Source organism: Hemicordylus capensis, chromosome 1 (genome assembly GCF_027244095.1).
Source record: "Hemicordylus capensis ecotype Gifberg chromosome 1, rHemCap1.1.pri, whole genome shotgun sequence".
NCBI lineage: Eukaryota > Metazoa > Chordata > Lepidosauria > Squamata > Cordylidae > Hemicordylus > Hemicordylus capensis.
The window spans coordinates 418,120,462-418,142,918 of record NC_069657.1 but is presented as its reverse complement, the minus strand read 5'-3'; the positions used below and the strand labels follow the sequence as shown (position 1 = coordinate 418,142,918).

The following is a 22,457-nucleotide window of genomic DNA, read 5'->3' as shown; positions in this document are numbered from 1 at the left end:
GGATGATCTCCAATTAGATTTTGAAAGAGATAGTATGACTCTGTTGGTCCTTTTGGATCTCTCCACGGATTCATCAACCATGCTATCATTCTGGGTTGCCTTAGGGAGTTAGGATTAGGTGCACTGTTTTGCAGTGGTTCCACTCCTATCTCTTGGACAGATTCCAGATAGTACTTGGAGACAGTTGCTCTGCAAAGTGAGAGCTATTGAATGGAGTCCCACAAGGGTCTATATTGTCTCCAATGCTTATTAACATCTACATTGAAACCGCTGGGAGAGATAATCAGGGGATTTGGTGGGGGGTGTTACCAATATGCTGATGACACCCAAATCTATTTCTCCCTATCAACTTCATCAGAAAATGGCATAACTTCCCTAAATGCCTGCCTGGAGGCAGTAATGGCCTCAATGATATTGGTGGTGGGTTGGCAAAAGCAGCCAATTGGTTGGCTAAGACAACTGTCTCAATCAGCCTCATTAGTGGGTGGCAGTGTTCTCTCTAACTTTTTTGTGCGGAATGAGTTTTGTTCTGGGAGGCAGTATCAACGCAGTGCACACACACATGCATTCAGAGCCGGGCCGGACCTGAGTGGATCTAAAATTTACTGATCAAAAAACCTGTGAGCGTGCGCATGTTCGCATGCCTTAGAGGGAACCCTAGTGGGTGGGCCCTACTTCTCTCTTTCCTTTCCATCTTGGCTAAAATTGCTCTGCCATGTTGGCTCTGGCATCTGATCCATTTAATCGTTTCATACTGGATGAATTATTAAAAATGGCAAATAGTACCCGCATTCTAGATGTCTCATATTGTTTCAAACACAATAACCTGCTTTGCCTGACATGAAAGGGACGTCTCCGTTCATTAGCAGCACCTTACCTTCACAGGGAAGCTTTCCTGGCCGAACCCATCCAGATGTTCAACTTCACGGATGTAGTAAAATTCTGCATCTCCTGCAGACATGCCACTGTAAATGAAGTTAATACAAATATGGTTCAGGATTACTTAAAGGGGCAAATATACTAGACAGAGACTTTTAAAACAAACAAACAAACCAAAAATCAAAAAGCAAACACCTGGTGGAAAAGAAACGTCTTCAAGAAAGTTTTAAAGGCTGAAAGGGAGGAGGAAGACCGAATCTTGGGGTGGGGTGGGGGATGAGAGAATTCCCAAGTGAAGGGGCAGCAACAGGGAAAGCCCTTCCACGGGCCCTAGTACTATGGACCTCTCTGAGACCAGGGACTGAAAGAAGGGCAACCTGAGAGGATCTCACAGGACGGGACAGGACTGGCCGGGAGAGGCGGTCCTGCAGGTAAGCAGGTGCTAAGCCCTGAAGGGCTTTAAAGGTGAGAACAAGCACTCTGAATTGGACCTGAAAGCAAATAGGTAACCAGTGCAGCAGCTGCAAAAGAGGTGTGGCACTATCATATTTCATAGCACACATAAGCAGACGGGCCACCACATTCTGGACCAACTGAAGCTTCCGGGTCGTCTTCCAAGGCATAGGAACATAGGAAGCTGCCATATACTGAGTCAGACCATTGGTCTATCTAGATCAGTATTGTCTACACAGACTGGCAGCGGCTTCTCCAAGGTTGCAGGCAGGAATCTCTCTCAGCCCTATCTTGGAGATGGTGCAGGAAGGGAACTTGGATCCTTCTGCTCTTCCCAGAGCAGCTCCATCACCTGAGCGGGATATCTTACAGTGCTCACATTTTTAGTCTCCCATTCAAATGCAACCAGGGCAGACCCTGCTTAGCTAATGGGACAAGTCATGCTTGCTACCACAAGACCAGCTCTCCTATCCAAAAGCCTACAGCACCCGGTATTCCCAGGCGGTCTCCCATCCAAGTACTATCCAGACCTGACCCTGCTTAGATTCCAAGATCAGACGAGATCGGGTGCGTTCAGGGTAGTGTGGCCATAGATAAGCAGCGGCAACTCCAGGTAGAGAGCATTACAGTAATCCAAATGAGAGATGATGAGGGCATGAGTTACTGTTGCCACGGCCCGCTGGTCGAAATAGGGCTGCAACTGGCAGACCAGCCAAAGCTGGGCAAAGGCACCTCTGACCATGGCCAGATCATGGGAATTGCATCCCAATATATGCAGGAGGATTGAAGTTATGCAGCCCTGGTGTCTGGGTCCACGCCAATCCCGGACCTGGGACAAGTGAGGACCAGGTAGAGGAAGCAGACATATTCTTGAGTTAAGAACCACTGTTACAGAATCCCCAAGCAGCACCCTAGTCTCCCTCGAGCACCCCTTCTACACCACTCTTCCTGGAACCCTCACAGGGGTGTCTTTCCATCAGCCACCCAGAGTGCCTCCCAAACCAAGCACCTACACCACCACCATACTCCCCAACAGAATCCACAGAACCTTCTACTGCCGTAGTCCCACAGGGGCGTAGCAAGACCCTCGGGGGCCAAAATTTGGGCAGGGTCCCCCCGATCGCATGCATGAAGCGTGCGTGCACCCCAGTGTCAGACACAAGGGGCGGGGCTACCAACATCTCCCCGCCTCCCCGCCACTGCTCCTACCTCCTTGGCTGCCCCCGCCGCCCCCTACCTCCTCCTTGGCTGCCCCCGCTGCTGCCCCTGCCATGCTTATTTTGGTTACAAGGGGGTGGGGGTTGAGCCAAGCGGGGCAGGCCTCCCCTCATGGCAGCTGCAGTGAGCACTGTGGCTGGTGGGCCTCTCCGGCTGGCCTGCACACCTGTTCAGTTCGAATATGGACGTTGCATGCCCATGACATCCATAGTCGAACTGCGTAGGCCAGCCAGAGGGGCCCACCGGCAGGGGCAGCAAGGCAGGGGAGCAGGGCAGGGTAAGGGCAGCGGGGCAGCCTGCTTGTGGGCCCTCTGACCCTCTGGGCCCAGGGGCGTTTGTTCCTGCTTGTCCAATGGAAGCTATGCCCATGGTCCCACACAGAGAGTAGCTCTCCCCAAAACCAATACATTCCTAGCCCCTCCGCGAACAGACTCCAACCCTCTCCACCCGACTCCCAGGGGAATTCCCTCCTTGCTCCCATACTCAAAAGTCCTGCCAGGCTCAGGAAGCAGGAAGAAACAGGTGCAGGAGCACAGGCCTGGCTATCAGGAGCTTACCCATCAATTGGATTACTCAAGAGGAGGAGTAATAAAACCAAGGGACTAACTGGAAGTCAAGTCACTTTGCAGGAAAGGGAGTGGGCCTTACCAGGCCTATATGTACCTCTTCCTGTGGTGAGAAAAGGAAGGCACCAGTAAAGTGTCCTCCATTGAGAAAGCTCTCCATTTATACTTAATCCATTACCTGTCCTTCAACCAATTCCCAATCAAAACATGAACCTGTCCCCTTATCACATTACTGCTAAATTTATAAAGGGAAGTCTTCTTCCCTTTTATAGCTTCCCCGACTCTGCTTGTTATGCTGGCATCCTCCTGAACTTGGCATCATGCTGGCATCCTCCTGAACTTGGTGGTGCCTTTCCTCCTTCTTGGTATACATTCCAACTGAGCTTCTATTATTGTGGTTTTAAATAAGTTCCATGTTTTCTGGAGTGATTTGACCCTCCAGACTTTCCCTTTCAGCTTCCCTTTTACCAGTCCCCCAATTTTGAGAAGTTTCCTCTTCTGAAGTCCAGCACATATGTGTTGGATTTCTTTGGAAATGTTCTACTTGCATATAAGCTGAATTGGATCACACCATGGTCACTGTTCCCCAATAGTTCTATGACTCTGACATCTTGCACCAGGTTCTGGGCACCACTCAGGATTAAATCCAAGGTTGCTGGTTGGTTCTGAGACCAGCTGTTCCAAGGCACAGTGATTTAGCATGTCTAGCAATTTGGCCTCTGTCAATACCCACATGTGAATTTGGCCAGTGTATGTGAGGGTAATGGAAGTCACCCATCATTACAGATCTTTTACTCTTTGACACCTCTCTGCTTTGCTTCTCCTCCCAGCTCTCCTGTCTCATCCATGCATTGAGACCCCTCAGCTCTGCCTGTCTTGCTGGCCCTGCGCATTTAATAGGTGGCACTTCAGAGAATGTTACCCAGGGGGTCCTGGACTTCAATATGCTATCTAACAGCCTAAATTTGGCTTCCAGGACCACCCAACTGCATTTCCCAACATGGTTGGTGCCAACATGCACCACGACAGCTGGCTCCTCCTCAGACTATCTAGATGCTGCATGACGTCCGCATCCTTCGCACCAGGCAGGCAAATAACCATGCACTCTACACGAGGGTCACAAATCCATCTCTCTAGGAGGTCCTTGTAAATTCAGGGCCATCTTCTATTTGGGTAAATACAGTATACTATGGTAGTGCAACTAACATTATGTCAAAGGAGTGCTGTTTGAGCTTGCTGTTCAATGCTCAAGCCTGCTTCTGCGTTGCTTTTCTCAGTTAGTGAGTTGGGACAAGTCACTTGTCTCACCAACCCACAAAACTACTTTCTATAAAAGGTTATTGCAGCAGCCAATGTGGTGGCAGAAGAGTGATCGGTCCCTTGGTTTAGAGATGGGAGCTCAGGCGCCACCTTTGCCTTGCATCAAGTTTCTTGCCTTGAGCAATTCACAGCTCTCTATCTAATCGGGCATTCTTTCCCCCCTCACAGCTAGCCACAACATACCTCTGGGAAACTTGTTCAAGCAGGGCATGAGGGCAAGGACATTCCCTTGTTTGTTCCCAGCAGCTGGTATTTACAGCTGTACTGCTGTCGAGTGTGGACATTCCATTGAGTTATCATGGCTGACAGGGCAGCAGTCACCCTTTTCCTCAGAGATACAGCTCTAGGGCATAATGAAGCCATTGGCCAAACTAGAAAAGCAGGTTGCAGGAACTAGCACTATGGGCTTCATGTTACCTTAGAAACAAGTGATAAGGAAGACATTTATGGCGCATATGTTGGCCATAATCTACCTTCATTTGGGGTCTCACCTGAGATTTATGTGTTCTTGAGCTACTTTCTGTGTCAGCTCCTCCAGGACTGCTTCGTCTTGGGTCCAGTCCTGTAGATATACAAACACAAGGACTGTGTTTACTGGCAGCAAGATAAAGAGGTCAGGGTTTAAGGAATTAAAGTTTTAAGTAGCAATGCATGGTTAACATTTGCCTTCATATCTGGGGCACAGAGATGGAATCAGCAAGTAAAGTCGTTAGGACACTGGAAGACATTTCCCAACATGTTATGCTCAGATCATGCACGCTGCTGGTTGCCCCTCATTTGCCACATGGGCCATATTCATTGGGTAGGGGAGCAAAGATGGTAGGAAGTTAGGTTGCCTCCCGGAAATGTGCCTTAGTCGTACCCTCTTGATAGATCAGAATCAGCTTTGAACCAGTGATGAGAGATTCAAGGAAAAATTAAAAACTTGGAGGACAGGGTGTAGAATCCAGAGGAAAGAGTTGTGGCATTCAAGGACAAGGCAGAGGAGCTGAAATAAGAATATTAATGGTTTAATGAGACAGATATTATTTTCAGAGAGGCAAGTGCAGTCTGCCTTCAGAGCTCTTGCTGCTGGCTGTTTGTTAGCCCTGCCTCTATTCCAGGACTGGAATAAAAGTTAACTAAATCACCATTCAAAAACTGGCCTGGATCAATGAATGGATTAACCAAAAATACCACAGGGGGAGAACTACCTTGAAACTATGAGGGAAATGAATACATTCAAACAGATGCACAGCCAGATGATGAAAGTTTTATTGTAGAATGTACCTAGTTGTTAGGACCACAGGACTGATCCATATGTTCAACAAAATCATACGAACGGAGTCATAGAATCGGAAGGGACCTTGGAGGTCTTCAAGTCTAGTTTGTTCTTTTAGATGCCAGGTGAAGACCTTTCTGTCCACCCAGGCTTTTAAAAAAATGATTTCAAAAAAGGGTTTTAAAATTTTTAGAATTAAAAGTCTTTGTATTTTATACTGTAATTTGTCTTGTTTTATGTTCTTTTATTGGATGCTTTTTACCATTGTGTTGTGAGCCACTCAAAGAACTATTTTTTAAGGGCAGCTAACAAACAAAGTTTATTTATTTAATTTATTTAATAGTAGTAGTCCTAGAACTCTGGCTCTGTGCAGGAAACTGCTGCAGAACTGCACAGTTTCGTTCTTGAATTGTACTTTCATACTACTGCAGGTGGCAGCGTTTCATTTCTGGATGCCCCTCCATGTTCAAAACTCTGTGAGGGACAGGATATACATTTTTACCCCTGATGTGCTAGGTTTTTTTTACATGCAGGGAGCTTTTTAATATGGAGGGTCTTTTCTTAAAGCTCCTCCTACCACCAGCCGTTTGAGGTGGAAATGTCTTTCCTGGACTGTTAACACAATTGTTCTGGGCATGTAAGCTTAGTCACAGAAGGAGCCAAAGACCCCCACAGCACAAGGAACTACCAACTCCCCCACAAATCAATCTATACAATGTAGATTACTGTGTGCCAAAAGGAAAGAGGGTATGACTGAAAGCTCCTACATGTTGCAAGAAGAAGCATCAGTTCCCACTCCAAGCCTTTAATCTAAATTACCATGGGGCATGGGGAGCAGGTAAGACTCCTCCCAGACACGGGTGCAAGGGGAGCAGTGCTTTGAGAACCAAAAGTGTTCCACAAAGAAGCATCAGCTCCCACTCCAAACAATCCAGGGCTTTTCAACTTTGGTCCTTCTGCAGATGTTGGCCTACAACTCCCATAATCCCCGTCTATTGGCCACTGCAACTAAGGATTATGGGAACTGATGTCCAAAAACCGTTGTAGGAGCCTAAGTTGAGCAGGCCTGCTTTAATCCAATCTACCATAGGGGCGTGGGGAGCAGGTAAAATTCCTCCCAAACTCAAATACAGTGATTACTGTTACCAAAATGAAAAGACGTTGGCTGCTGTTCTGCAAAGCACTGCTCCCTCTAAGGTGTGTGCATGTGCGCGCCTCACAAGTTTTTTGATGTCTGCTCAGTTCATTTTAGATCCCACTCAGGTTGAATCAGGAAGGCCCCATTCTGAATGCACATGTGCACACACTGCGTTGATACTGCCGCCCAGAACAAAACTCATTCTGCACAGAGATGAACAAAATTAGAGGGACCACTGCTGCACAGCCTAATCTTGGCATTAGGAAGCCACTGGGGCTTCTGCCTATGTGAAAGGCAGCCATGGGTCTGTTTCCAATGACCAAACCAAGCTGTTTTAAGGAGATGTACGACAGCCCTGGTAGGGTAGCCTTTTACATGCACAGTAGCCCCAGCAGCTTTCTAACACCAAGGTTAGACTGCACAGAATGCTGGCCATTATGAAGAAACCACATTGAAAGATTACAAAATATAAAATAAAATGTGGAATTGAGAAAGATCAGCTTATTAATTCCAAGAGAATGAATTTCAGAAGAGACAGGGTGGGCTGGGGGGACTGAATTTGCTTCTCCAGTGCTCAACTGCCTCCTGGGAACAACTTAAAAAGCTTGTGATCAGAAGCTTTGCTGCCTATCTTATGTGAAATAAATACACTTATTTTGTAATAGGGAAGTGAGGCTTATTTATTTGCTTTGGGAATGTATTTTTTTATCATTGATCTTGGACTTTGACACCTTCTATAACTTCTAATGTAAAGCAGCTTTGATTGTTGCTTGTTTCATAAACATGAAAACTGTTCATTAAAAAGATCTGACAAAATATGGATGTGGTGTAGTATCTTGTAGTTGCAGCAACAAGGAAAAAGTATTGGAAACCCGATTTGTGGGTGGTGAACGTTATCCTACTCAATCACCAATGGAATCTACTCACAATTTCAAAGTTAAACACACACCCCAACCAACCAAGTTATTATTCAGGAATGCCTTAAGGCTATGTGCATTTATACTTAACTAAACTGTCTTACTTCTTGCTCACAGGGGGCCTCCCCGTAATATTTGTTCCTGACACTGAAAAATGTGAAAGCGGTAGCATGCTAATGAAAAATGGCATGGTACGTGTCTGTACACAGCTACACACCTGTGAGGCGTTCTGAGTACATAACTTTGTTCTTTTCATTGCTGAAGAAATGCCGTTTGACACATTTTGTAGCTGCACAAGATCAAACACAGTCCAAACACAGCAACCCACTCACCAGCTCACAGAAACGGTATTTCCCCCACCCTCAGGAAAGCCCCCGGTTCATTGACAATGCAGTTAATAGGTAGTTATTATTAACTAATTAACTGAATTATGCCACTTGGACAGTCCAACTATTTCCAGTGGGTGGAAATTGAGTAAAGAATAAGGCAGGCTGATCAGAGTGCTGGAACTGGCTATAGGAGACCCCGGTTCAAATATCCACTTAGCCATTAAGGGTATTTATTCATTATATGTGCTCAGAGCGGCGGTTTAGCTTCACTGCATCCCAATGAAGTATGAGAGACTGAGCTAGTAAAATAGGAGCAAAGAATCTCTTTGGAAATAACCATTATTAATCCAAAAGGAATTAAGCATACCTTTTCCACATGCAGGACTGTCTTATTGAGCTATTAGGAAAGCTAATCCTGAAGTAAGCAGGAATTGCATAAAAAGATGAAAGAAAGGTCAGAGGGTATTAACTCACCATAGGAAACAAAACATATTCCCGGAGGAAATCATGAGATTCAAAGTGACTGTAATCTCCAAAATCAGCTGGATAAGAGAGGGAGAGAGAAAATAAACCACATTAACATTTTCCTAGAAGGCTGCACCCGAGTCCTGAATACAATTACAGAATTCCCATCACTTTTACTTTCTCACACACCATCTTCAGCAGGCCTGCAGGACCTCTGACACACCAGAGCAAAACACACCAGCAGTAGGTATAATGGCACTCCAAGAGTTTGACAAACCTGTTATGGCCCCAGTCTCAAGCAACAGCTAGGAAACAGATGCTGGTGGGGAGGGAGCTGAGCAAACCCCCATCTTCACCACTAATGCCAAAGTGCAGGACCCATACCTTGGCAGTAGGGAGCCCTAGGAGCCTGAACTCAGACCCTACCAAGCCCAGAGATACTATTCCCAAACTGGACTCACCGAATATGACAAAAAGCTCCTGTCCTTCCAAAGCACCCCAGAGCTGCTATTCCCAAGCTGGACTCACCGTATATGACAAAAAGCTCTCGTCCTTCCATACCTGTTTGCCAATCAGGTTAAAAATGGCTGAAAAACAGTGTAGCACTGTACTCTGAGCCAGGGGCTGCCTCTTTAAGGTTCTACACTCTACAACAGATGGTTGGAGCCTGAGAGAGGCAGATAAGGCCAAAAGACATTAAAGGGCCCAGCTGAAGGTTTGTCTTTGACAGGTCAACTTTCTCCCTTGGAGCTCTCCAAGGTCCTGTAGACTGGCTTTACTTCACAGTCCTAGTGGGATAGGAGGACATGACCTCTGCTTTTGCTGTCTGCTTGGGAGGGCAGGAATGGGGGGTCCGGTGTCAAGCACTTGGCAGGTGACAATACATTGATAGTGAGCCGTGCTTGGTTGGTCTTGGATTTGTATTCTATTCTTCATCTTAATCAATTAACTTCCCCCTTTGAATGGTCTCTCTAAATGGCCTCAGTGTCAGCTTCTGTTCCCACAGTGGTGGTAGGGACTTTCATCACTTTCCTCTCATTATTTTTCATTTTATTTTCATTTGTGAACTATTTTGCTACAAATAAAAGAAAGACGCATAGGAAGAAATCAGTAAGTAAACTAGATTTTAATGTAAACCACCCTGAGCCACTTTAGAAAGGGCAGTATATAAATCAAAACAAATAAATAAAACAAACCCCTCCCCTCTTTCACAGGAGCTGAAACTGGCATCGGAGCAATTCAGAGGCTATTCAAGGGGCAATTAACAGGTTACTCATCACAAATCTCTCAGCTGAGATCAACAGGAAGCCATAAAGTGGGGGCAAGACTTGTAAAGCACCAAAGGACCCAAAAGGTCTTAATAGCAGTTTGTAGACACAGGGCCTGTTCCACAGTGGACAGGCTGGTGCCATAATTAAATTTTATAACAATAAAAATTGTCCCAAAGCAGGTCAGAAAAAACATGGGAGTACAATACCAAATGCAGTAGACTGCAACAGTTTGATGTCTGGATGCTTTATAAAACGCAAGTTAAAAAGGTAGCCAGATAGAACAACGTTAGTATGTAGAACAGTATGTTTCAATTGCATTCAACCCATAACAGTATGTAAGCTGTAACTGTACAGTATGTAAGCCGTCATCATTTTAAAAATGTTTTGGAATTTGATAGTGGGGTTGGAAGGCTCTCCTAAAATTGTTTGTAAAACACACTCCTAGTTATCTGTTTTGAAGCGTTTTAAAAGGCAAAAAATGCCTAAGGGCTTTTATTTCATTTTAATTGAATCAGATCAAACACTGTCTAAACAATTTTCATATCTAAGATGTTGGAAATTCCCATCATAAATTATGCTAGTCAAGAATCTTTGCAAGCCTTTCAAGACAATTTTGCGTTCTTTCAGGAGGCCAGAAATGCTGCTTTATTTCCCTTTTGCATCACAAATGCATGTTTGCTCTCAAATTAGGCAATCCAAATAAATAAACAATTGATCATCTGATTTCTTATTAAAAATACACACATGAAGCAGAAAAACTACAGGCAATTCCTGTATTATCTATCAAACTATCAATCAAGAGAACATGTTTATACAGAAAATTAACAAGGTGGATATCAGTGGCGCAGTTGGTGAGGGAAATGCTGCTGGACCACTGGGGTTTATGTGCTGCCATGAAGCTCCCTCCCCCAAGACATCCCCACAACACCACCCACCCAGTAAAGGAAGCGCTTGCTAGCTGGGAGCATGAGGCGTGGTCCCTTACCCGCTTCCAGATGGCACTTTGGTCACCAACTAGGTGTTTTCTTTCTCTTCCTTCCTCAAAGAAAGAAAGCACCCAGTCAGTGAATGAAGGGCCATGCATGCCCCTCCCAGTGCTCGCCACACCCCCTGCGTCAGCATGCATCTGATGTCATACCGACACAGGGGGCACGGTTCGCACATGCGAGGCACTGGAAGGGCCACCAGCAAGCCCTCGACGCTCCTGGTGGGCTTAAAGCTTTTTGAATTATCAGGACACTGGAGTAATAAAACAGGATAGCCTATGGCTGCACAGTCAAATTCTCAGAGCCATGACCGTAGAAAGCACTATTTAGCCACGTGACAGTTTATGAAGGACGGTAACCTAAGATTCCATGGCTATCGTGATATAGGAGCACTGTAGCAGCAACAAGGTCAGCAAGGTATGGTTTTGTTTAAATGTTCAATGTGATGCTTTAACTGAAGACCAGGGAATATTTACTTATTTACATACAATGTTTCTATCCCGCACTTCTGGCACACTACTGCTTGGGGTGCATTAAGTTTACCTCTGAATTTTACTGAAAATACAGGCAGTGGATAGGTGCTAGAACTTCTGGGCACAGCCCACATTTTCAATAGAAACCAGTTGGGAGGATAGGTATGCACATTATGGGATCCAGAGAAGGGAAATCATCAGAGTTTTGAGCTTGGAGAAGACCCTCAAATTGAAATCCCGATTATTGTTAATTTATTTAAAATATTTATACCCGCTCCTCCAGTACACTACTGCTCAGGGAGGCTCAAAAAACAAACAGTATAACAAATATGCTACAGAAAACAATATAAAACCAATAAAAATAATAGAAATTAACAAAAAACAATCATAAATTAAAGCAAAATTTAAAATTACAAGTTTAAAAAGTTAAAACCCAGTGGAGATAAACTGCAGCTAATATGTTAAAATGCCTCTCTAAAAGGATGGGTTGAGCTCCAGAAGAAGCAGCATGGTGGAGCTCCTCCAGGAGGGTGTTCAAAGGTGAGGGGCCACAAAGAAAAAGACCTTGTTTCTAATCCCTGACAACCAGATATACGTTAGTGGCAGGGCCATGAGCAGAGCCTGAGAAACTGAACAGAAAGCCCTGGCAGGTTTGTATGGGTAGATGTGGTCCAAAAAATATCCCAGCCTTAAGCCTTGTAGACCTCTAAACATCAAGACCAGCACCTTGAATCTAGACCGGAAGCAATCTAGACCAGCGAAGCTGCTGTAGGATGGATGTAATACTTGTGAAGTGGCTCGCACCAACAAGCATCCTTGCAGCAGCATTCTGGACCAGCTGAAGTTTCTGAACTGTCTACAAGGGCAGTCCCACACAGAGCTCATTGCAGTAGTCCAATCTGGACATCAAAACAAAGCATGAATGACCTAAGTCAGACCTGATTTCTTAGATTGCAGCTGGGATCTCAACTGGTGTTCTCTATAATTTTTTTCAGCTGTGTGTGGAATAAATTTTGTTTTGGGTGACAGTATCAAGGCAGTGTGTACGCACGTGCATTCAGAATGGGGCCTTCCTGATTCAACATGAATGGGATCTAAAATTAACTGAGCGGACATAAATAAATGTGTGAGCACGTGCACACCTGAATGCCTTAGAGGGAACACTGATCTTAACTGACTCTGGTTGAGTGGCTTAGATCCAGCTGAGTGGCTGGGATCTCAGTTGACTTCTCAGGACGCAGCTGGCATGCCAACCATAGCTGGCAGAAGACACCTTTACTGGTGCCTTCACTGATTACAAAGTGGTAGAAGTTCATTGCTTTTTCAAACTATGGCCAGCTTCACACGTCACAGGGACCTGCCAGGTTCACCCAACTGCTGAAGCCCTGAGAACACACCCTACTTACAGCCCCAGCAAAGATGTGCTGACATTGGGTGGGCCACAAGTACCCACCAGTCTTGGCATATTCTACACTAGTTGCATTATAGCACCTGACTTCTGTCCCTCACTTCAAATCTAAGGGACAAATGTCAGGTTCCAAACCACAAGTAGGGTAGAATATGCCGGGATTGGTGGGTTTGTATGACATGCCATATCTCAGCCTATCTTTGCCAAGACCGGAAATAGGGCACACACGTGTTCTGGGGGCTTCTGCGGCTTGGGTGAAGTGGCATGTGCTTCCATGTGGATGTGCTTGTTTCTTTTAAAATAAATAGCAAGTGGCAAGATCGCAGCATGGGGCAGTGGGCGGGGGGGAGCTCTACTTCCACAGTCATGATCTAGTTCAACCTCCCTGCAGCTGCCATTTGCCATGGGGGGGAAACTCCCATTGATGCCTTAATCTGGAGAGAAAAGGAGGAAATAAGCTTCCAGCACATCTAAATATAGCAAGAATTATGTCTAAGGAACTGAATTACATGCACAAGACACTGTTATTTCCAAATTATATAGTATTACACCTTTTTTAATGCAGATCAGTGACTACTATCCGAGATGTTTGGAATTATGTCACCGTGCATACTGAGGAGGTGCACATCTCTAGTGTAACTGGAATAGATGCTACTGCGTTCAAAAAAGCAGATTAAACTGAGGAGTTAACAGGTGTGTTCACCATACCTTGAACTGCCAATGCAGCTAGTCGTATCAACTGTTCCGCTGAAGATCGTAATCGCCCATCAAGAACATCTTTTTTTACTTGTAGGTAAAACTGATACCTGTAAACAAGAGACATAGCAAAATGATACAAAGCCATCCAGACAATTGGCTTTGTTTCTAGCGAAACAAAGAGATTTCCGAGAGATCACGTTTGTACCCAAACAAGGACTGTATTTGCCTTTATACATTTAGTTGTAAATATGAAACCCTAATTTTAGAAGCTGGTGAACCGTGGAGCTTTCATACTTCAGCATGAAAGGAGAAATCCTATTTTGTTTCTCATTCCAAGGGTTCTTCTGCACAGAAGTTTTGAAAGGATGTTTTCTAACACCATTCCAAACCTTGCATTATACACCTATAGAGGGTGTATGTACTGCCTTGGCCCTCTTTCCGTTTCTCAGCCCTTATAACAGAAGAAGGCCAGTAAGATATTGGCTCCAGAAATTGAGCTGGTAAGGACTTTCTATTAGCCAGGTAAGGCCTGTAAACAGCTACTTCTGTTATTAGAAAAATAAAGGTTTTTCTCATCACAGAGGCAGTGGCTGAGATGTTGTTTCAGGTGCTGATTTACACCTGCAAAAACAAGCAATTTTTAAAAAATTAAAAATATAATCTGCAGTGCACTGAGCCTGAGCCTGCCCAACCAACATTCCAAAGCAAAGAACTAGCTACCATATTTACCCGAATCAAGGACAACTTTAAAATTAAGACGACCCTTAGAAATACAGGTTATCTCTGTATTTATAAATTTGTATTTCTTCCGAAAGGAAGAGGGCTGTGAATTTAAGACAACCCCTGATTTCTAACATTAAAGGACTTGGGGGAAAAACTAGTCTTGGATTCAGGTAAATACAGTATTCTCTTCATTAAGGAATTCTTCCCATTTACTTTGAATTCTTTTGGTTTAATGCCACCCTGGGAAGCTGGCATACGCCAAAGGTACGCCAGCTTCCACGCTACGTGCTTGTTACACCACTTTTGCTGCATTTTTTCACAACAATGTCAAAATTCAACAGCACACTTCTGCATTTAGGTGAAATAGAAAACTAATATTAAAAGGCCCATGAAGTTTTATTGCAATTTCTACATTCTATGTAGTACATTTCTATATTCTTGTGGGAAGCTTATAACCAATAGTCCAGAATGTGTATAAAGCCACGGGGGGGGGGGGAGCTTTGTTTTGTTTTTAAATCCAGCGTCATCCTTCACATTCTCCGGTGCCATTAAAAGGGAGATGCAGGCGCCTGCCACTAGACAGCACCAAAGTTCCAACCAAACCTTAATTCTCCAGCTCGCAGCAGAGTTTGACACTATAATTAAGAAACCACTTCACATCACTGCTGTGCAAACACAGTTCTGTAGAAGTTGGAGGAGTTTCGCTAAGGCATTTATTACTGAAGGCCTTTGGGGGCTTGTCTAAGCGAGGAGGCATAGGGAGGGAAAGAAAACAAACAAGAGAGGCATCTGTTAACATAAGACCTTCTGTTAGTACTCTAGTGATGCTTTTCCAAACCCATTCATGGTTGAACGTAGGAACACAGGAAGCCGCCTCAAACCAAGTCGGACCATTAGTCCATCTAGCTCAGTATTGTCTACACAGACTGGCAGTGGCTTCTCCAAGGTTACAGGCAGGAGTCTCTCTCAGCTCTATCTGGAGATGCCAGGGAGGGAACCTGGAACCTTCTGCATGCAGAGCAGATTGTCTTCCACTGAGCTATGTCCCGCATCCCTTAAGGGGAATATCTTACAGTGCTCAGAGGTAGTCTCCCATTCAAGTTAGCCCCTGCTAACTAGGCAAAGAGGCGCCTTTTAACGTGGTGTTTCTCTGTATTTAGCAGGGGGAGAGTAACTGGCCCTATCCATCCCCAGCACAGCATCCCTCCAGTGACTGTTGCTGGTGTCTATTTTATGTTTCTTTTTAGATTGTGAGCCCTTTGGGGACAGGGATCCATCTTATTTATTTATTATTTCTCTGTGTAAACTGCCCTGAGCCATTTTTGGAAGGGCAGTATAGAAATCGAATAAATAAATAAAATAAAAGCAAAGGTATACCCTGCTTAGCAAAGGAGAAAATTCACGCATGCTGCCACAAGTCCAGCTCTCTTCCCCTAAGGTCTCTTCAGATGGTAGTCAGATACACACATACTCTATGTACCTGAATAGAAGACGACTCTGAATTTAAATGACCCTCTTTATTATTTATTTATTTGATTTGATTTCTATACCGCCCTTCCAAAAATGGCTCAGGGTGGTTTACACAGAGAATGTGTAAAAAAAAGAGGTTAAATACAGCTTATACCTATTTACCCAAATGGAACAGAACACTGAATTTAAGAAGATCCCCTAATTTCTAACATCAAAGGACTTTGAAAAAACCAAGTCTTGGATTCAGGTAAATACAGTTCATTCCATTGTTTTATATGCATCCTAATTCTCCCTCTACAGGCAAACCCCATTATCTGCAGGGGTTCCATTTTCGGCTACCACTGCAGACAATGGAATTGCAGATAACGGAGCATTAGGTCAATGGGAATGCGGGATTAGGTTCCTGGAGGCTGCAAAGGGAGGGAAATAATGGAAATAATAAAGTGCCCTACTGTGCTTCGCAGATCTGCAGCTGTCCCACAGTGCCCAACCCTAATCCAAAATCTGCCATTTGCCCCATGATTTTTCATGGAAAAGAGCCCCCCCCCTTTAGACCAATGAGCCACAAAATGGGAGAAATGACATCGGCGGTCATTTCCAGCCACCCCGAGACTTCAGATACTACGACGACAAATATTTATATACTGCTCTTCAACAAAATTCTCAAAGCGGTTTACGTAGAAAAATTTATAATACATAAATAAGATGGTTCCCTGTCCCCAAACGGCTCACATTCTAAAAGAGAAACATAAGGTAGACACCAGCAGCAGCCACTGCAGGGATTCGTTTCTTGGGTTGGATAGGGCCAATTGTTCTCCCCCTGCTAAATATAAGAGAATCACCACTTTTAAAAGGTGTCTCTTTGCTCAATTAGCAGGGGTTTACACAGAAATTAACTCCGTTCAACACATTTTCTTACCCATCCACGGATATGCAGAACTGCGGATGTCGAGTTGGCGAATGGCAAGGTTCACCTTGTACTTAACATTAAAATTTGCAATTTCCACACATTTAGTGCTACAGGGTCAGAGAAGAAGATTCCTGTGCAATTGTCATCTTAAGTGCTTACCATAGACACATTTATGCAAGGAACATAATGATCCTGAAATATTACATTAATACAATGCATATTCTAGAGGAAGATATCCAAGAATCCAAGAATACAATGTCTGTACATTGCTGATTAATGTATGCATACAAAAGCTTGTTTTCTGTACTTTGCTAAATAGCCAGCTAGCTCTCTGGTGCTGCTTCTTCCTTTTTAAAAGACGTACATAACTTAACACTTAGAGGTCTTAATACTTCATATCAGCTGGCCATCTTCCTGTGCTTGTGCTCTTGGTACCTCCACTGAATGAGGTAAGTCAGGTGGCAATAGGAGAAAGCCCACCCACCCCCCAGTGAAGTTCTCCTGCTCTGTGATGTTCTTTGGGCCCCCCATGCTTATGGACCACTTTAGGGCAACACATTCAAGCTGGCCCCACCCACCACACAATTAGGGATGTGCCTAAGCTCATCCCGTTTCCCTTCCCAGCATGCCTTTCACCTAACTGCCATCCTACCCTACAATTAGGGGAAGCAGAAAGGTGTGCCGGGTAGAGAGGTGGCTCACATAGGCCCTTAATCACATGATACGCTGAGCTGGTTCAGATGAAGCAGTCCAATGTCTTCTTGGTCCCAGCCAGAAACCTTTTAATTTTCTTACGCTTTTAACACTGGATGAGAACCTGCCATCTCCTGAGCAGTATGAGATGATGCCTTTCAGCATCTTCTTATACTGCTGCTGCCCAATATAGGTGATCCCCATAGTCTGGGAAACATACCAGCAACCTCTGGCTTGCTAGTCAAGTCATTTCCCTGCTGCGTCATTAGGTGGCTAGATAGATAAACAGTATTTCAAACAATAATACAAATACCTTTGATCCCCTTATTCAACTCCAAGAAATATATTGAAAGGGGATGAACTCTGAGGGAACTAAATATGCATTGAGGCTATTCTCACGACTGCTAGAAAGTTGGCCACGGGAGCCCAGCCCACTTTCCAGCAGTTGTGAGAACTACCAGGCTCGCAGGTGGCTAGCCCGCTTAATTCTCCCTCCTCTAAAATGAAGTTAGTGGAGTGAGGTCTCCGCTAACCCCGTTTTCCTGATCATGAGTTGCCGCAGCGCGGCTCCGCACCACAAGGTGACCCTGACCAGGAGGCAACAACAAGCTTCCCGGCGTCAGGGCTCTCCCCAGAATGCCCAGCGCACTCACAGGGGGCATTCTGGGATTTCTGGGGGCCAGGCGGCCCCTGATCCTCGCCACTCCTACTGGCTTAGTGGTGGCTAAACTCTGGCCGATCTGGCCACGCCCACTCTCCTCGTCAAAACTTCCTTGGCTCTCCACACTGCTCATGTGGAGAGCCTCATTACTGAAACTATTTCTCCTTATTGCAGGTCACCACAGCTTCAGAGAACATAAAGTGTTCCCTTTACTTCAGGAAACAAAGTTTTGGTGTCATGAGAAGAGGCCACAGGAACACAGTCCTGAGGCAGATTAGGCACACTTGAGTACCACTCCATGCAACGGGAATAAGACAGGCCTTGCTTTCTCTGACATATCTTTCTCAAAGGTCAGCATATCTGCAAGGGGCCAAACATTTCTTTTATGTCAGATATTACATCTTCCTCCACAGTAGCTTTTTTGAACAAACCACTTGCTTTTCTACACACACACACACACACACACACACACACACACACACACACACACCAATTTGCAAAAGACCAAAAAGGTATAATCTCTTCTTCCACCTTTTCTCCTTTGTTCTTAAAATAATAATAATAATAATAATTATTATTATTATTATTATTATTATTATTAACTGGAATAATAGCAGATGAAGTGATGCAACACTTATTAACTAACAAACAGCTTCCAGTTGAACAGAAAGGAAATTGCCCGAACACCAGAGGCACAAAAGACCAGCTGCTGATTAACAAAATGATTTTAGAAAACTGCAAGAGAAGAAAAACAAATCTAAGTGTTGCATGGATTGACTACAAAAAGGCCTTCGATTCATTGCCTCACACATGGATACTAAAATGTTTAGAAACAACTGGTGTCAGCAAAAACATTCAGATATTTATTAAAAAAGGAAAGAGCATGTGGAGTACACAGTTAACAATCAATGGCAAGACACTTGGACAGGTGAGCATTAGAAGAGGCATTTTCCAAGGGGACTCACTATCCCCTCTGTTGTTTGTAATCGTCATGACCCCACTTTCACAAATACTCAACAAAACAGGCCTCGGATACCAAACATCTAAAACATCAAGTCAAATCAACCATCTGCTGTACATGGATGATCTGAAGTTGTATGGAAAGTCCCAGTCAGAAATCGAATCACTGCTAAACACTGTCCGTATATTCAGTAGCGATATAGTAATGGAGTTTGGACTACACAAGTGTGCTGCATTAATCATGAACAGAGGAAAAATAAGAAAAACAGAAGGAATAGAACTGCCCAATGGAAGCAAGATCAAGAACCTGGAAGAGAAAGAATATTACAAATACTTGGGCATTCTCTAGGCTGATAACATTGCACACACTGAAGTTAAAAGAAAAATTGGAAGTGAATACATCAGGAGAGTTAGAAAAATCCTCAAGTCCAAACTCAATGGCGAGAACACCATACAAGCCATCAACAACTGGGCTATACCTGTTATCAGATACACTGCAGGAATAACAGACTGGACCCAGGGAGAGCTAGAGACGCTGGATCGTAAGACCAGGAAAATCATGACCATCAATCATGCTCTGCACCCCCACAGTGATGTAGATAGGCTATACCTCCCTCACAGCTCAGGTGGAAGAGGAATGCTGCAAGTCCATCAAACAGTAGAGGAGGACAAAAGAGACCTTGAAGAATATATCAAGGATAGTGAAGAAGATGCACTTCAAATGGTCAATAACGAGAAACTATTCAACACCAATGAAAGAAAGCAGGCCTACAAGAAAGAACAAGTCAAGAACCGAGCAGAAAAATGGAAAAATAAGCCCCTGCATGGTCTATATTTGCACAATATAAGTGGAAAATCAGACATCACCAAGACCTGGCAATGGCTTAAGAATGGCAACTTGAAGAAAGAAACAGAGGGTTTAATACTGGCTGCACAAGAACAGGCACTAAAAAACAAATGCAATAAGAGCAAAAGTCGAAAAATCAACCACAAACAGCAAGTGCCGCCTTTGTAAAGAAGCAGATGAAACAGTGGACCACTTAATCAGCTGTTGTAAAAAGATCGCACAGACTGACTACAAACAAAGGCATGACAAGGTAGCAGGGACGATACACTGGAACATCTGCAAAAAATACAAGCTACCTGTAGACAAAAATTGGTGGGACATAAAATCGAAAAAGTTGTCGAAAATGAAGATGCAAAAATATTATGGGACTTCCGACTACAAACAGATAAACATCTGCCACACAATACACCAGATATAACTGTAGTCGAGAAGAAAGAAAAACAAGTTAAAATAATTAACAAAGCAATACCAGGGGATAGCAGAATAGAAGAAAAAGAAATAGGAAAAAAACAAAACAAAATGCAAAGATCTACAAATTGAAATGGAAAGGCTGTGGCAGAAAAAGACCAAAGTAATCCCAGTGGTAACTGGCACCCTATGTGCAATTCCAAAACAACTTGAAGAGCACCTCAACACCATAGGGGCCACAGAAATCACCATCAGCCAATTACAAAAAGCAACTTTACTAGGAACAGCCTATATTCTGCAACAATATCTATAATAACAACAAAATTGATAATAAAATTCTGGCATCCCAGGTCCTTGGGAAGGACTCGATGTCTGGATAAAACAAACCAGTCAATAACACCTGTCTGACTGTGTAAATAAATAATAATAAATGCCTGTGTAACAATCCATTTTAGGTCAGGTCATGACCCAATTGTGAGTCAAGATCCACCTGTTCAAGATTTCATATAAAAACTGTCCAGGTCCAGCTGGCTTCCTGGTAAGTCTGCTTTTGAATTTGAACTTCTACCTGCCAAGAGCACCCATGCATTTATTTAGTGGGAACAGGGCATCTTTTCTCAAGCTTGCATGACTGTGGCACGAGTTTCCAAGGAGCTCAAACTGCTTTTATTTACTTCTGAAAAATTCAATTTCCTCTCCCTCCGCCAACTACAGCATGTCCATTCCATCTGCAAGAGCATGTGTAGAATGGGGCTGAATGACTCCTCCTGGCACTTATTGGAGCTGACAGATATACAATGCTTTCCGCATCCTTATGTTCTTTGGGGAATTTTAAAAAGAATTATTATTGTCACCACCTTAATTCTGCTGAGGCTGAATGTTCTTCTGCGGTTCCCCTCAAGCCACATTCTTGTAACTCTCTTCTTTTTTAAAAGGTGCTGAATATCAACAAGGCTATTCCCTCATCTAACATTCCATCATTCAGTGGATTTTTTTTTTGTGTATATTTTAAAAAATTATATTTATTTGAAGGCGGCACATTCCTGTGCAGAACTGTGGCTAAATCCTGCAGCTGTGCTACCCCTCCTCTAGTGGGCACTATGTGGGGCAGGATATAATGCTACTCTCCTGGAGTAGCCGGAACACAGCTACTAATGCTTGGGAAACTATCATAAGAATCACAGAGCTACTGAATGCCTTCTTCCTATGAAATGAAACTGAGGCAGGCAAAAAGTAAGCAAGTGGGGTTTACTCAGGGATGGAGAACCACCAACCAGTTTCAAATACTTGAGTATTTATATGGAGTTATTTATTTATTTATTTATTTATTTATTTATACATTTTCTATCCCACTCTTCCTCCAAGGAGCCCAGAGTGGTGTACTACATACTTGAGTTTCTCCTCACAACAACCCTGTGAAGTAGATTAGGTTGAGAGAGAGAAGTGACTGGCCCAGAGTCACCCAGCAAGTATCATGGTTGAATGGGGATTTGAACTCGGGTCTCCCCGGTCCTAGTCCAGCACTCTAACCACCACACCACGCTGGCTCAAGTTAGACCATAGATCCAACTAGTTCTGGTTTATCTATACTGACTGGCAAGTTGCAGGTTCCCATCCTTCCTGGAAATGCCAGAAATTGCACTGAGACTTTGTGCAAGCAAAGCATATGTTTCACCACCAAGCTACAGCCCCACACCCAAAGGGTGGATTGCATTTTTTACCCACTCTTCCTCAAAGCAGCTTAGGAGTTTCCCCTAATTTTATACTCACAACAACCCCATGAAGTTGGGAGAGATTGTGACTGGCCAAAGTATTTTTTACAGCAGAGTGGGGATCTGAATCCCTCCCCCCCACCCCCGGTATAGGCACTCTAACCACTACACTACACCATGACAACACTCTGTGCTTTCCTACTCATTCTACTGTTTTTTTTCAAAGCAGAGTTTTCATGTTTTGACAGTAAATAACACTATCGCAGACTGCCAATCTCATTCCAACGGGTATGTATGTATGGGAGTGGAAAACAAGCCCAGGCAAAGGCATAATTACAAGATGGTTATTTCCCAAACTCCCTTCAGCAGAGAACGCGGGTTGCGGCCCAGTGCATTATCAGATGTACACTGTTCTATTTTGCAGTGAAATGACACGACTGCACTTCAGAAGGATCAAAGTGCAAAGGGGCAAAAGGTTTGTTGAGTCCAGAATGGGGGCACAAGGCAGGACCATTCAGTTCTGTCCGAACCCCTGTGAGATTATTGGCTCCCCTTCCTTTTCCAAGGAGTGCACATTCAAACAGTGGCTGCAGCTGGCAGCAGCACAGGCGGAATGGCTGGATGCTCATCAGTGGAATCCTATGTAAAGCCAACATGTGACATGGAGCAGACTGCAGAAGCCAGTAACCA

At 44.1% G+C, this 22,457-nt stretch overlaps 1 protein-coding gene and 1 pseudogene across 3 annotated transcripts in view; both read right to left on the bottom strand.

The window, feature by feature from the left end:
- The window catches only part of PTPN14 (protein tyrosine phosphatase non-receptor type 14), a 177,881-nt gene that overhangs the window by 38,531 nt on the left and 116,893 nt on the right, over positions 1 to 22,457 (bottom strand). For all 3 annotated transcript variants that reach the window (XM_053309371.1, XM_053309384.1, XM_053309376.1), the window contains exons 4-7: positions 13,393 to 13,490; positions 8,556 to 8,623; positions 4,928 to 4,998; positions 878 to 965 (exon numbers count right to left, since the gene is read on the bottom strand). In XM_053309371.1, coding sequence (XP_053165346.1) covers positions 878 to 965; positions 4,928 to 4,998; positions 8,556 to 8,623; positions 13,393 to 13,490 — 325 coding nt within the window. The remainder of the gene's footprint in view (positions 1 to 877; positions 966 to 4,927; positions 4,999 to 8,555; positions 8,624 to 13,392; positions 13,491 to 22,457) is intronic.
- Positions 1,809 to 1,927, bottom strand: LOC128341414 (uncharacterized; annotated as a pseudogene).